We start from the raw sequence: 15751 nt of genomic DNA on the forward strand, positions 1-15751 counted from the left end.
TTTAGGCTGCTCACTTAGGATTTAAAAAGAATTATAACCCGATCTAAATGTATGGGTCAAAATATTAAAGCTATGTTTATAAGTACTGCTGATCTTGTCACACTTGTCAAATGGTAAGAAAATCCAATCAGAAGATATCTAAGGTTCATGTGCAACCTATTCCTGCATAATGGTAGACATTGTCGGTCCATTGCGTAACACCAAGTCAGGAAACCAAAATATTCTGAACATAATGTATGTGACTAGAAGATTACCACAGGCGATTACCCCATTGAGGAATATTAAAAATAAGCAATAGTAAAAACTTTGATAAAATGTTTTTTTTTTGTGCTCAATTTAGCCTTACCGTATCTGTCCAATCAGATCATGGGTGAAATTTTATGTCAGGAATTTTCAAGCAAATTATGCACGAATTAGGCATCACGCAATAACAGGCTTCTGTCGATCACCCTGAAATCCTAGGGTCTTTAAAAAGATTGCATCAAAACTTGAAAAATATTATTCAGTAATATTGTTTTGCTATTGGAAAAGATCGGGACGAAAGTGTGTCGTTGTTTGATGTTAATGAATCAGTTCAATAATCTTTAGGATTTAGATTTTTGACCACTGAAGTTATTAACAGAGAAACGTTTTTCCAAATGAAAATACATAAATTTGATCTTCTTGCCTATGTCTCTAATTTTCAATATACGTTACATAGAGTTATGGTACTCCTATTGGTACTCCTGGGAGTTAAATGTGTTAAAAGAGCGTCTGTGTCCTGAGAAAGACATCCATGTTAATCATGAAGTCAATTTACCTGTCACACCCAGTGATGATTTAAACGATGGAATAAAGACAGAATGAAGTGACTTTGGTGTAACTAATCTTCAAAATTGAGAAATTATGAATAATCTGGACCAGAAACTTTCAGATCTGCAGCAACAAGGAAAGAATGGACTACAACAATTTTTACTTGAATGTTATTACGTGTTTCCAGATGTTTCTACAGGAACAAATACAATCTACCATGATGCTAAAATTGTAGATTCCACGGGAATGTTGGAAGAAAGAAATTCAGTATTTGCTGGAGAATGAATTTATAGGACGGAGCAAACGTGACTGGTGTTCGACGTGTGCACGGATGATAGAAAAGTTAATCGTGTGACTAAAACAGATTTATTTCAATTGCCAAGAAAGTTGACTGCATTGATAAAATTAGAAATGCAAAATATGTCATAAAATTTGTCTTTTAGAAAGGATTCTGGCAAATTCCACCGACGTAAAAGGCAAAGGAAATATTTTGCATTCATCACTCCAAATGGACCAATATAAGTGATACCGTTAGGATGCAATGCGAACTTTGTACATTTCCACGTTTAATGAACATGATTAAATCACCTCAAGATAACTGTGATGATCGATGTTGTCATCATCGACAACGTCACCTAGAAAAATCACTTGGAAACATTCGGTAATTTTTTGACAGACTCCTTAATGCAAATTTGACAATTAATTTATCCAACAGTGATGTTTGCCTTGCTTGTGTTAGATTTCTAGGACATATTACGGGACACTGACAAGTTGAACCTATAGATGCTAAGATCAATGCCCTCTCCAATACCCTCTGCCTATCAGTGAAAATCACCTGATGCGCTTTTGGGGTATAGCTGGATATTATCGGAAGTTTTATTCCTATTGTTACGAAATCGCTAAACCCCTGAGACATTTATTGAGTAAGAAAACAAATATTCATTTGTTTTATAAATGGCAGGAAGCTTTTAATAAGTTAAAGGCCATACTTCAGAATGCGCTATCTCCTTCAGTTCCAAAGTTTAGTCAATCAGATGAAATGTCTGATGATGCAAGTTATTTTGGGTTGGTGCACTATTGATTAAAGTAGGCAGGAGGGATGTAGATCATCCAGTTTGCTACGTTTCATAGAAATTAAGTAAGCACCAGGGAAATTACTCCACAATCGACAAGAACAAGAAATGTTTGGCTTTGATATTGACTTTGTAACACTTCAATAAATGTGTTTATTAGTTCAGCTCCTTCACCGATTATTGCATGTATTGATCACGATTTCCCTGATTTTCATTGGAAAGACAAAACACAAAAATCAAATATTATTAAGGTCGAGTTTGATGTTGCAGTAACACAACATTAACACCAGGCAAACAAGGGGAAAGACGATCTAATAACATACACTCTCACGTATATAGAAATATTCTATTTTTTCCTGTATACCTTTAGTCGTTCATAAGATTTCATCACATCACATTTTGTTATCTCGTGTACAATTGACTAGTCCTTAAAATAATGCTTGACTAGAATACCTTTATATTTCTTTACGAGATGACGTTTGATACATATTTAATTTTGGATTGTTTGTTAGTTGGCTCTTTTGTTTATTATATAATATGGATAATTGTATTTTGGGCTTGACCATATCCAGCATTAAGTTCATTTTCTGCCTGACCTGAATCATTTATTTTGGTTTTGTAAACATGTTTATCGTAATTTGAGTCCAGAACATTGGAAGTTCCCCATGCAACGCCTTGTCTTTCTATTGTTAACCATATTTTATATAATAATATTATAATTGTATTAACATATCTTCTAATTATAAAAAAGATGTTATCGTATATTGTAAACATTTTAAACCTTCCAGAACGGAGTTTTCCATTAGCTAATATTGTTTATTAGAAAACGTTAATTGTGACCTTATTTCTGGTAAAGTACTACATAATCTTATTTATCTAGAATTTCTTTATTTCGTGTTGTAAGGTCTAATTAAAAGCAGTTGTATTATTGTTCTGCCGAGTTTTTCAATTGTGCTGGAATTTATTTGTTCAAATTATTTAATTCAAGCTACTCAACAATAACATTTTGGGAAATAAAGACTGTAATTAATAATGACTTGATTCCTAGTGAAATACAAAAAGGACATATTCATGGATTTTATTATTGTGATTCAACAATAGACTGTTGGCACATCACGATGATACAAGCCATCATAAGCACGTCAATAATTGGCTTTTATTTGGAATACTATAAAACTTCGTTCAGAACTTTAATCACTATCACTTGTGTTAGAAATTCTGCATTTATTTGGGATTTAATTCGCAAAACCGTAAGTATTTTTTACATTTCTCACATTACTTTTTAGAGTTTTTACAACCGTAGAGTCGTAATAATAATAATAATAATAATAATAATGAGGACTTTGTATAGCGCCTAATCTCTAGAAGCTCTAAGCGCATTGCAACATTATACAACACCTTTAAGATAAAAACACATATAATATAATTACAAAAACAAACACCATGAAATTAGAAAAACATTAAAAAATAAAAAAACATGCTGAGAATATTTCAGGTAGAAAACATTATTAGGTCTTTAAGTTTGTTCTTGCAGTCGAAATAAATGAGTTTTGAGAGCCCTCTTGAATGTGATCACTGTGTCTTTGTGTCTAAGTTCAGTGGGCAATTCATTCTACGTTGCTAAGCCCTGGTTTGCAAAAGAACGCTGTCCATATGACCTTGTTTTCATAGTGGGAATAATGAGTATGCGATTGTCGGAAGAGGAGCGTAAGTATCTTGCTGGTGTGTACACATGGGTAATAGCATATATAACTCTTTGCAATATCTATCGCTTGTTATGTAGTTGAAATATATATATATATATATATATATATATATATATATATATATATATATATATATATATATATATATATATATATATATATATATATACGTTCAGATAAACAAGGAGGTAGGTTTTTGATCACTGTAGCAAGTTAAGCTACTATGGAAATTCGAAAACTATGGCATTTGTTGTGATATTGCAAACAAATGAGATTCAAAGGCGTCCAATGTTATGGCAGCGATATGAAGATAGCACAGAGTCAAAGAAGTCAGGACTTTACTATCATTTATGGTGTTTATTCATACGTATTTTATTTTGTAAATTTTAACACTGAGAATCATAATACGATCTGTACATATATGTACATAGTATCGGATGACAATTATTTGTCTCTTAAGTAAAGCTAGCATAAAGACATTTTGTTCAAATACAAATTAACAGCTACTCATTGAGATTATAGCATTTCGGACAAATTCTTTGTAAATAATCTTGATATATAATAGAGCTAAAAACATGAAACAAATTTGACTAAGAATACTTTTAAAATAAAAACTTAACAAATTACGAGCAATTCCAACTGCCTAAGATTTTAACATGTAAACATTCCTTCATTTTGTGGCCAATATGAGATACAATGTTATTGCTCATTGGTATACTACACCATAAATTTCATCCTTTCATTAATATCGTAGACAGAATATTAATGACAAAAATGGAAGCCATAAATCTAACAGTAAAGAATTACATCACTGATCCAACCATCATGGAAGAAAAATAAACGATTATATATTCAGCTTAGTATATACCTTTGCATTCACTCTCAGATGTCGCACCTTCACTGGCTGTGATCGTTGTCCTCGGACATGGGATACAAAAACTCTTTCCGGACTCAGGTTGGTAAAACCCACCATGACAGGGAACGCATGGAGACAACGTCGTTAGTGAATAGGTTCCAGGAGTACATATTCCTTTATGAATTCATATACGAATGTTGAAATCATAGCCATAAAATCTTAACATAAACATAGCTAGACAAACGAAGTGTTTTATTCTGCTAATTGTCTACAAATAAGTTATAAACAGATGGTTAGATTCATTCTGTACGTTGGGAGAAAGAAAAACATGTACGAATTAATAAAATAAGGTATAGAAGACTCTACTGTTAGGGCAAATCATATTTCATTTGGCTGCAGTTTTGGTAGTATAGTACTATCTGGGAAAGACCATTGTTTTCAGCTTTCAACAGCTAATACTTCAACCTCAATCAATATATTCATATATTTGGGCCTTGTATTTTAAATATAAATTAAAAATGAGTTAACATTGTCTCTGTACTCAGAATTGTACATTGTGTCTGTAGTTCTTTTCTTCAAAAACGTCCGACTTGAAACAATTATGCTTGAGGCAACGTTTTACATATATAACATCCTTGCTTTTCTATCACAATGAGCACAGTTGTGATGCATGCATTGCTGATTTTGAACCATAAAAGGAAAATGAAGCCCATGCTTTTCAATTATGTTTGAGAATGGCGATTGTTTCACTGTTTTTTTATCCATTATATATTAGAATTTAGTTTCGTTGTTACTAAATAACCCAGCCGAAAGACATTAATTTCCCCTCTCCCTCCCAAAATAAAACAACAACAATTAACTTAAATATCGTTAGAAATTGTATGTAACATTGCATTAAATAACATTTAAGTACCAGAATCCTTACCAAGGCAGGCTGTTATGTCTTTTGCACCAATGAAGAGAGTACTAGTGCCATGTGGACACAATTTACACTGAATGGAATTAGCTTCGTCTTGATATGTGCCGATGGGACAATACTCACATTTTCCACTTGAAACAACCAAATTCATTCCAACAGGGCAGCCGACTGAAATACATAAGTAATGAAGATAGGAAAATAGACTTAGTAACATGTAATAATTTAACATAATCTCACCTTGGACTATATTTTAATTACCGTCTATCTAATACCTGTTATACAGCACCAATTCTATGCTTTAAACACCCACTTTAAAGAATAACTTATGGATAATGTATCCTTCCGTTACAGTGTGAGTACAATTAATTTGCCACAGGTATAAAAATGCACAATTTTAATGAAAACATATATTTTCCCTGACGTAGTCTTTAAAAGAGCAAGCTATAATGGACATTTTTCAATGTAAGTTTAATTCATGTATCTAAGAGTACTTTTTCCTACAGTTTTTGCATTTACTGATAAGCCAGTCTCTAGTAGCTTTTTTGACAGACTTTTGTTTCAATTACACATACACAAATACAAATTCTTACTACAAGTAGCTGTCGAAGGCTTTGATACCATTCCAAGGGGACAAACAAATTCAACACGACCCTGGTGAAAGGAATCATTCCGAAGCTCGCCAGCGTCAAGACTGAAGTGTCCGCTCCTAACTTCGTCTTCAATTTTTGTCGCCATGTCGTAGAGAATATCCTCTGAGGCAGAATTACTGTTATCTCCCTCAGCACTAAAGGGAATAAATAATTCGATTTTAATTGTATATGCCATCTCAAGTCCACTTTCAGACCTCGTTGACCGCTTTTTCAGTTGAGTGACTGGACCGCATTTGATGTCAACGAAGTTTGCCTGACATTCTCTTGAGCACACCTCTCGATAAAATGAAGAATTTAAGGCCTTAATAAAGTTTTCTCTGATTTGCTGGAGGTTTTCATCACTACTATTACAAACGCCAGTAAAGTAATAGAATTCCGAAGGTAATCTCAAACCATCTGATTCCTTTCTTTCTGAAAAATATAGACTTTATGTGTCATAATACAATAATGTAGGTTGTCAACCTAAATATTCAATAAAGCATAGGTAGAATTTGAATGCAATATGATTAATGCAAATCGTAAATTTAGAATACCACCAAAATGTGTATAATTATGTCAAACACAGCAGGAATAATTGTTAAAAACCCGGAGCAGAGCAAAGAGTTTCAAATGAGTAATAAATAAATTTAAAGTTCAGCTTAATAAGAAGAAGAATATTTACATTGTTACATATTTATTTTGTAAAATCTTATCTGAAACACAGATACATACATACATACATACATACATACATACATACATACATACATTCCCCCTGCGGGTCCGGGGTTGTAGAATTGGCCCGACGTGCCTCGCTACGTGTCGTAAAAGGCGACTAAGTAGAGGCAACCTGTTTGCCGTGGGTTGCGTCCCGTGTCGGGGGAGGAAAGGATCCTGGTAGTTGAGCAGAGGCTTTCCATGCAATACACTACTTTGGACTCTACTTCTCTTAGACGGGTGATCGGGATGGGCCCGGTTCCGACAAATCAGCTGGTCACACCGAGCCCTAGGAAGTCTTTATTTACTCTCTCACCTTCTTTATCTTTCTCCTTGTATCTCTCTTGATACCACCGTTGCCCCTATAGTCTTTTCCTTTATCTTTCCCTTTCCTAAGTCTTAGAAGACTTCCTAGAAGGCGGTGGCATAACGGGTCAATCGGGAGGTAATTTTACCGACCTTAGAAATTGGCGACTTCAGGGACAATCAAAGGTACTTTTATCAACTGAGTATGGCATATGTGTATCCCTGGCACTTGAAAAGTGTCCCCTTGTTGGGCTCCTCGGTGGGTGGGGAGCACGGGTGTTGAATTTCTACTCAAGCCATCATGGATAATTCCAAAAAAAATCAAAACAAACGAACGAAACCTTTATCTGACTCTGACGAGGAACCATGCAGTGTGGAGTCATTTCCACGCTTCATGGTGATACAATCAAAAGATGCCACGAAACCGCTTACCTCACTCCCTCCGTTTGTGATCGAGAAAACAATTACAGGTTTGATTGGAACACCAAAGAGCGTCAAAAAAAATTAAATCGGGTTGCCTTCTTGTGGAATGTGAACCACGAGGTCAGACTGACAATATCAAGAAAATAAAAACTTACTTCGATATTCCAGTGACCTCATTCGCTCACACCACACTCAATACATCCAAAGGTGTAATTCGTTGTCGCGACTTGGATGGAGTCAGCGACACTGATATCATTGAAGGAGTGAAAAATGAAGGTGTCACTGCAGTACGTAGAATACGTATTAAACGTAATAACAACCTGCAGAACACCAACACCATTGTACTGACCTTCCACAAACCAATAATACCCAAAGTGGTCAAAGTTGGCTTCTTGCAAGTGAAGGTTGATGTATACATTCCAAACAACCTTCGATGCTACAAGTGTCAAAAATATGGCCATCACGAAGACCGCTGCTCAAAAAGCCAAATATTTGGCCGATGCGGGGACAATTCTCATCAGGAATCTGATTGCAAAGCAACTCCGCATTGTGTCAACTGTGGAAAAGAGCACCACGCCAGTTCCAAGGATTGTGATTCCTAGAAAATGGAGAAGGAAATACAGAGGGTAAAATATACATCCAACATATCCTATCCAGAAACCAGAAAAATCGTTCAGGCCAAAATAGCCCATCCTGGCCCATCCTTCTCCACCGTAGTGAAGAACAATCCTGAAACAACGAAGGACGCTCAAACACAAACAGAAACACCCGATTCAACACCAAGCTCAAACATCCCTCATTACCAAGCACAGAAAAACACGGCATCTACACAAACTACATTCAATACCCAACCACCGAAATCACCGAAAAGTAAAAAAAAGTCTCACGGAAACAGACAACAAAAGGGGTCAGATGACCCCATCAAACTATATAACAGGTTTGGAGACATTGAGAGCATGGATGCAGAAGAATCTGCTCTATGCGCTCAAGGTAGCTCCAGACCTAACAACAAAAAATTCACCCCCTTACTTCCCCCAGAGAAATAACCAGATTGCCTCCGCGAAAGGTCTAACCTAGCTCCAGAATCTCCAATATAAACTTATAATGAAGAACACCATCATACAATGGAACTGTAGAGGACTTAAAGCCAACTATCACGATATTCTTCTGCTTATAAACGAACATGATCCCGCAGTACTATGTCTTCAGGAAACATTTTTGAAAGATACGGAGAACATCACACTTAAAAACTAGTCCCTGTTTAACACCTACTCACAGAATGTTGACAAGGCCTCAGGAAGAGTCTCTGTTATTGTGAACAACAGAGCCCCTCATAGCTTCATCCATTTAAACCCCAATTTACAAGCCATTGCTGTAAGCGTCACTCTACATCGAGTGATTACATTTTGCTCTATTTACTTACCACCAAACACTAGCCTAGTACCAAACGAATTAGACAATCTTGTTCAACAGCTTCCTGCACCCTTTGTTTTACTCGGGGATTTTAATGCCCATAACATTTTATGGGGATCAAATCATATAAGTGACAGAGGTCAAAAGTTGAAGACTTTATTTCTAGACACGATCTGTGTCTATATAACACCAAAACACCGACATATTTACACCCAGGCACGGGTACATACACATGCATCGATTTGACAATTTGTTCTCCTTCGCTGCTTTTGGACTATGAATGGAAGGTCGCTGATGACCTTCACAGCAGCGATCACTTCCCAATCTCCCTTGTCAATCTTAACTTTACAATTGATGAAGTAACTCCACAATGGAATTTAAAGAAGGCCGACTGGGCCAAATTTGAAACACTCTGTAAACCTAGGCTGAATGAGGATACAGTTTTCAATGTTAACGACCCCATTCAACATTTTACATCTGTTTTAACAGACATTGCAGAATAATCTATCCCCAAGTCCTCAACAAAATGTAAAAGAACCCTAAAACCTTGGCTCACTAAGGAATGTAAGGAAGCCATACGACAACGCCGAGAAGCCTTGACAAAAGTTAACAATCATCCGACGCCCGAGAATTTAAGCAAATATCGTATTCTCCGGGCCAAAGCTCGCCGCACAATCAAAGAAAGTAAACGAGCATCATGGAAGAAATATGTTTCCTCTTTAAACTCTCGTTCCTCAATTAAGAAAGTTTGGGACACGATCCGCAAAATAAACGGAAAGAGAAAACACAATTCTTTCCGACATCTGAAAATGAACAACAACAAAACTCGACATAGCAAATGTTCTTGCTGATACATTCTCTAAAAATTCCTCATCATCTAATTATTCCGAAGCCTTCCAAAAATTGAAAACTCAAAAAGAAAAGTCTCGTTTAAAATTCACATCCAACAACTCGGAAAGTTACAACCAACTGTTTTCACTGTCATAACTTATGGAGGCTTTAGACAAGGCCCATGATACATCCGCTGGGCCTGATGAAATACATTACCAGTTTTTAAAACATCTTCCAGAATCATCTTTAACATCTCTTTTGAAACTCTTCAATGATCTATGGATTACTGGTAATCTACCTAAGATATGGAAAGAAGCAACAGTAATACCAGTTCCCAAACCCGGTAAAGATAGCGAAGATCCTACCAACTATCGACCTATTGCACTCACAAGCTGCATGTGCAAAACAATGGAACGAATGATCAATTCTCGGCTTGTATGGTACCTGGAAACTAACAATTTTATATCTCCTTTCCAAAGTGGCTTTCGTTATGGACGGAGCACCAACGATCATCTGGTTAGACTAGAAACATTCATTCGCGATGCATTTATCAAGAAAGAACATTTAGTAGCGGTTTTCTTTGATTTAGAAAAGGCCTATGACACAACATGGAAGTACGGGATTCTAAATGACCTGCACGATCTAGGTCTAAAAGGCCGTCTGCCCTCTTTCATATCCAACTTCCTCTTCGACAGAGAATTCAAGGTACGAGTGGGCTCTATTCTCTCAGATTTGCACGAGCAAGAGATGGGTGTGCCCCAGGGCAGTATTTTATCTGTGACTCTTTTTAACATCAAAATTAATAACATCACCAAGTGTTTGACTCCTGGTGTGGATTGCTCACTATATGTTGATGATTTTCTTATATGTTATCGGTCAAAGCACATGCATACAATTGAAAGACAACTACAGCAAAATATAAACAAGATTCAAAATTGGGCTAGTACGAACGGCTTCAAATTCTCAAAATCAAAAACGATATGCATGCATTTCTGTCAGTTACGACGACACCACGAAGAACCTAAACTCACGCTGGACGGAACACCTATTCCAGTTGTTCAGGAAACAAAATTTTTAGGTATTATCTTTGACAGAAAACTGACTTTTATTCCACACCTAAAAAACTTGAAAGCCAAATGCTTAAAAGCACTTGACCTACTTAAAGTACTAGCGCACACTGACTGGGGTGCTGATAGAAAAGTCATACTCAGTTTATATAGAACGTTTATACGGTCCAGAAAATACCGAGCTGAGTATCTCCCACAATATAATATACTGTTGGTTACCTAGCCACATTGGCATTAAAGGTAACGAAAAAGCAGATCGCGCTGCTAAAATGGCCCTTACTCAAGAACCATCTGATTTTAAAATACCATATACTGATTTTAAACCTTGTATCAGAAAGTTCTTTCGTCAGAAGTGGCAGGCATCATGGAATGATGCTGTAAATAACAAACTTCATGCCATCAAGCCAACTCTAGGAGAATGGACTCCTTCCTACAGAACCATTCGTAGGGAGGAGATAGTCATTGCAAGAATCCGAATTGGTCATACTTATATCACCCACACCCACATTCTAAAAGGTGAAGACCCTCCAGAGTGCGTTTCTTGCAATGAACCATTCACTGTCAAGCACTTTATGATAGAGTGCTTTGACCTACAACCTACGCGCGATCGTTATTACATTGTACATGACATGAAAGAACTTTTTGATACTATAAACATCACTCGTATTATAGAGTTCCTGAAAGCCGTAAATATTTACCCTAAACTCTGACTTTTATGCTATCACCTTGTGCAGTTTTATGCAATATACATATACCGTCCCATTTTAATAACTATTCATCATTTTTACATCTCCCGTTGATCGGGAAGCTTTATTTTGCACCGTTATCATCTTACCGTTTTTTAATTTCAACCATTTGTTCTTTTATATCGCTGGTCGATATAGGACCTTTTATACTTTTTAAAAGATTATAGAACTAACACTTTGTTTGGCGCTAAATAGCCTAACAGTGCCGATGCGCCGTTAAAAATAAATCAATCAATCAATCAATCAATCGGTCCAAACTGGACTATGGTTGCGTTGTGTATGGTTCAGCCAGAAAATCATATTTGAAAATCCTTGACCCAATTCATCACCAGAGAATAAGACTGGCTCTGGAAGCATTTAAAACATCCAATTGTGAAAGCCTAATAGCTGAAGCGAATGAACCACCGTTATCGCATCGTAGAGAAATGCTTTCCGCACAGTATCCTCTCAAATTAAAATGAAATCCTCTGAATCCTGCTTTTTCGGCTGTCTTTCAACCCAAATACAAAACCTTATACGACAATAAACCAAACACCATACATTCCTTTCGCATTAGAATATCATCCAGCCTTGTCAGTACAAAAATTGTTCTTTCTAAAATTCATAAAACGTCCATCTCCGAAACACCACCCTGGCAATTTAAACAACCAAAAGTACTTTTTTCGCTACACGATGGAAAAAAATCTATGACAAACCCTTCCGTCTTCCACAACTGTTATCAAGAACTCGTCACCAAATTTAAAAACTACACAAGAATTTATACCGACGGATCAAAGGATGAGGAAAAGGCTGCTGCAGCCTTCGTTTGTGGAAATCACACAACGCAAGTTCGCTTACCAAATGGAACCTCGATTTTTTCAGCAGAAATCAGAGCAATAGACCTTGCTCTGCAGCATATAACAAGCAAACGTATTTTAAAAAGTATTATCTTCACTGACTCACTATCAGTACTTCAGTCACTACACAATAGAAAACTGGACAATCCATTATTGAAAAACATACTCTCAAAAATACCGAGATGAGTGTCTCCCACGAGATAATATATTGCTGGTTACCTAGCCATATTGGTATTAAAGGTAACGAAAAAGCTGATCGCGCTGCTAAAATGGCCCTTACTTTAGAACCATCTGATTTTAAGATACAGTATACTGATTTTAAACATTGTATCAGAAAGATCTTACGTCAGAAGTGGCAGGCATCATGGAATGATGCTGTAAATAACAAACTTAATGCAATCAAGCCAACTCTAGGTGAATGGACTCCTTCCTACAGAACCATTCGTAGGGAGGAGATAGTCATTGCAAGAATCCGAATTGGTCATACATCATATCACCCACACCCACATACTAAAAGGTGAAGACCCACCACAGTGCGTTTCTTGTAATGAAGCATCAGGAGGAGTTTCTGTTATTGTGAACAACAGAGCTCCTCATAGTTTCATTCCTTTAAACACCAATTTACAAGCCATTGCTGTAAGCGTCACTCTACATCGAGTGATTACATTTCGCTCTATTTATTTACCACCAAACACTAACCTAGTACCAAACGAACTCGATAATCTTGTTCAGCAGCTTCCCGCACCCTTTGTTTTACTCGGGGATTTTAATGCCCATAACATTTTATGGGGATCGAATCATGTAAGTGACAGAGGTCACAAAGTTGAAGACTTTATTTCTAGACACGATCTGTGTCTATATAATACCAAAACACCTACATATTTACACCCAGGCACGGGTACATACACATGCATCGATTTGACAATTTGATCTCCTTCTCTGCTTTTGGACTATGAATGGAAGGTCGCTGATGACCTTCACAGCAGCGATCACTTCCCAATCTCCCTTGTAAATCATAACTCTACAATTGATGAAGTAATTCCACAATGGAATTTAAAGAAGGCCGACTGGGCCAAATTCGAAACACTCTGTAAAACCAGGCTGAATGAGGATACAGTTTTCAATGTTAACGACCCCATTCAGCATTTTACATCTATTTTAACCGACATTGCAGAAGAATCTATCCCCAAGTCCTCAGCAAACTGTAAAAGAACCCTAAAACCTTGGCTCACTAAGGAATGTAAGGAAGCCATACGGCAACGCCGAGAAGCCTTGAAAAAATTTAACAATCATCCGACGCCCGAGAATTTAAGTAAATATCGTATTCTCCGGGCCAAAGCTCGCCGCACAATCAAAGAAAGTAAACGAGCATCATGGATGAAATATGTTTCCTCTTTAAACTCTCGTTCCTCAATTAAGAAAGTTTGGGACACGATCCGAAAAATAAACGGAAAGAGAACACACAATTCTTTCCGACATCTAAAAGTGAACAATAACAATCTTAGCTCAAAACGTGACATAGCAAATGTTCTTGCTGATACATTCTCTAAAAATTCGTCATCATCTAATTATTCCGAAGCCTTCCAAAAATTGAAAACTCAAAAAGAAAAGTCACGTTTAAAATTCACATCCAACAACTCGGAAAGCTACAACCAGCTGTTTTCACTATCAGAACTTATGAAGGCTTTAGACAAGGCCCATGATACTTCCGCTGGGCCTGATGAAATACATTACCAGTTTTTAAAACATCTTCCAGAATCATCTTTAACATCTCTTTTAAAACTCTTCAATGATTTATGGATTACTGGTAACCTACCTAAAATATGGAAAGAAGCAACAGTAATACCAGTTCCCAAACCCGGTAAAGATAGTGAAGATCCTACCAACTATCGACCTATTGCACTCACAAGCTGCATGTGCAAAACAATGGAACGAATGATCAATTCTCGGCTTGTATGGTACCTGGAAACTAACAATTTAATATCTCCTTTCCAAAGTGGCTTTCGTTATGGACGGAGCACCAACGATCATCTGGTTAGACTAGAAACATTCATTCGCGATGCATTTATCAAGAAAGAACATTTAGTAGCGGTTTTCTTTGATTTAGAAAAGGCCTATGACACAACATGGAAGTACGGGATACTAAAAGACCTGCACAATCTAGGTCTAAAAGGCCGTCTGCCCTCTTTCATATCCAACTTCCTCTCCGACAGAGAATTCAAGGTACGAGTGGGCTGTACTCTCTCAGATTTGCACGAGCAAGAGATGGGTGTGCCCCAGGGCAGTATTTTATCTGTGACACTTTTCAATATCAAAATTAATAACATCACCAAGTGTTTGACTCCTGGTGTGGATTGCTCACTATATGTTGATGATTTTCTCATATGTTATCGGTCAAAGCACATGCATACAATTGAAAGACAACTACAGCAAAATATCAACAAGATTCAAAATTGGGCTAGTACGAACGGTTTCAAATTCTAGAAATCAAAAACGGTATGTATGCATTTCTGTCAATTATGACGACACCACGATGAACCTAAACTCACGCTGGACGGAACTCCTATTCCAGTTGTTGAGGAAACAAAATTTTTAGGTATTATCTTTGACAGAAAACTGACTTTTATTCCACACCTAAAAAACTTGAAAGCCAAATGCTTAAAAAGCACTTGACCTACTTAAAGTAGTAGCGCACACTGACTGGGGTGCTGATAGAAAAGTCATCCTGAATTTATATAGAACGTTTATTCGCTCGAAACTAGACTATGGTTGCGTTGTGTATGGTTCAGCCAGAAAATCGTATCTTAAAATGCTTGATCCAATTCATCATCAGGGAATAAGACTGGCTCTGGGAGCATTTAAAACATCCCCGTGTGAAAGCCTTCTAGCTGAGGCGAATGAACCACCGTTATCGCATCGTAGAGAAATGCTTTACGCACAGTATGCTCTCAAATTAAAATCAAACCCTCTGAACCCTGCTTTTTCGGCTGTTTTTCAACCCAAATACAAAACTTTATACGAAAATAAACCAAACGCCATACCTTCCTTTGGCATTAGAATATCATCCAGCCTTGACACTACAAATATAGATCTTTCTAAAATTCAGAAAACATCCATCTCCGAAACACCACCCTGGCTAATTAAACAACCAAAAGTACGTTTTACGCTACACGATGGAAAAAAATCCGAAACAAACCCTTCTATCTTCCACAACTCTTACCATGAACTCCTCACCGAATTTAAAAACTACACCAGAATTTACACTGATGGATCAAAGGATGAGGAAAAGGCTGCTGCAGCCTTTGTTTGTGGAAATCACACAACGCAATGGAGCATCAATTTTTACAGCTGAAATCAGAGCAATAGACCTTGCTCTGCAACATATAGAAAAGAACCGTATTTCAAACTGTATCATCTTCTCCGACTCGCTATCAGTA

The 15751-nt window shown here is 36.8% G+C and overlaps 1 protein-coding gene across 1 annotated transcript in view; it reads right to left on the reverse strand.

The window, feature by feature from the left end:
- The window catches only part of LOC149777719 (sushi, von Willebrand factor type A, EGF and pentraxin domain-containing protein 1-like), a 60703-nt gene that overhangs the window by 27600 nt on the left and 17352 nt on the right, over positions 1–15751 (reverse strand). Inside the window, exons 5-6 of the mRNA XM_089940425.1 lie at positions 5937–6403; positions 5353–5514 (exon numbers count right to left, since the gene is read on the reverse strand). Coding sequence (XP_089796551.1) covers positions 5353–5514; positions 5937–6403 — 629 coding nt within the window. The remainder of the gene's footprint in view (positions 1–5352; positions 5515–5936; positions 6404–15751) is intronic.

This window comes from Sinohyriopsis cumingii, chromosome 17 (genome assembly GCF_028554795.1).
Source record: "Sinohyriopsis cumingii isolate HCF-2022 chromosome 17, ASM2855479v2, whole genome shotgun sequence".
NCBI lineage: Eukaryota > Metazoa > Mollusca > Bivalvia > Unionida > Unionidae > Sinohyriopsis > Sinohyriopsis cumingii.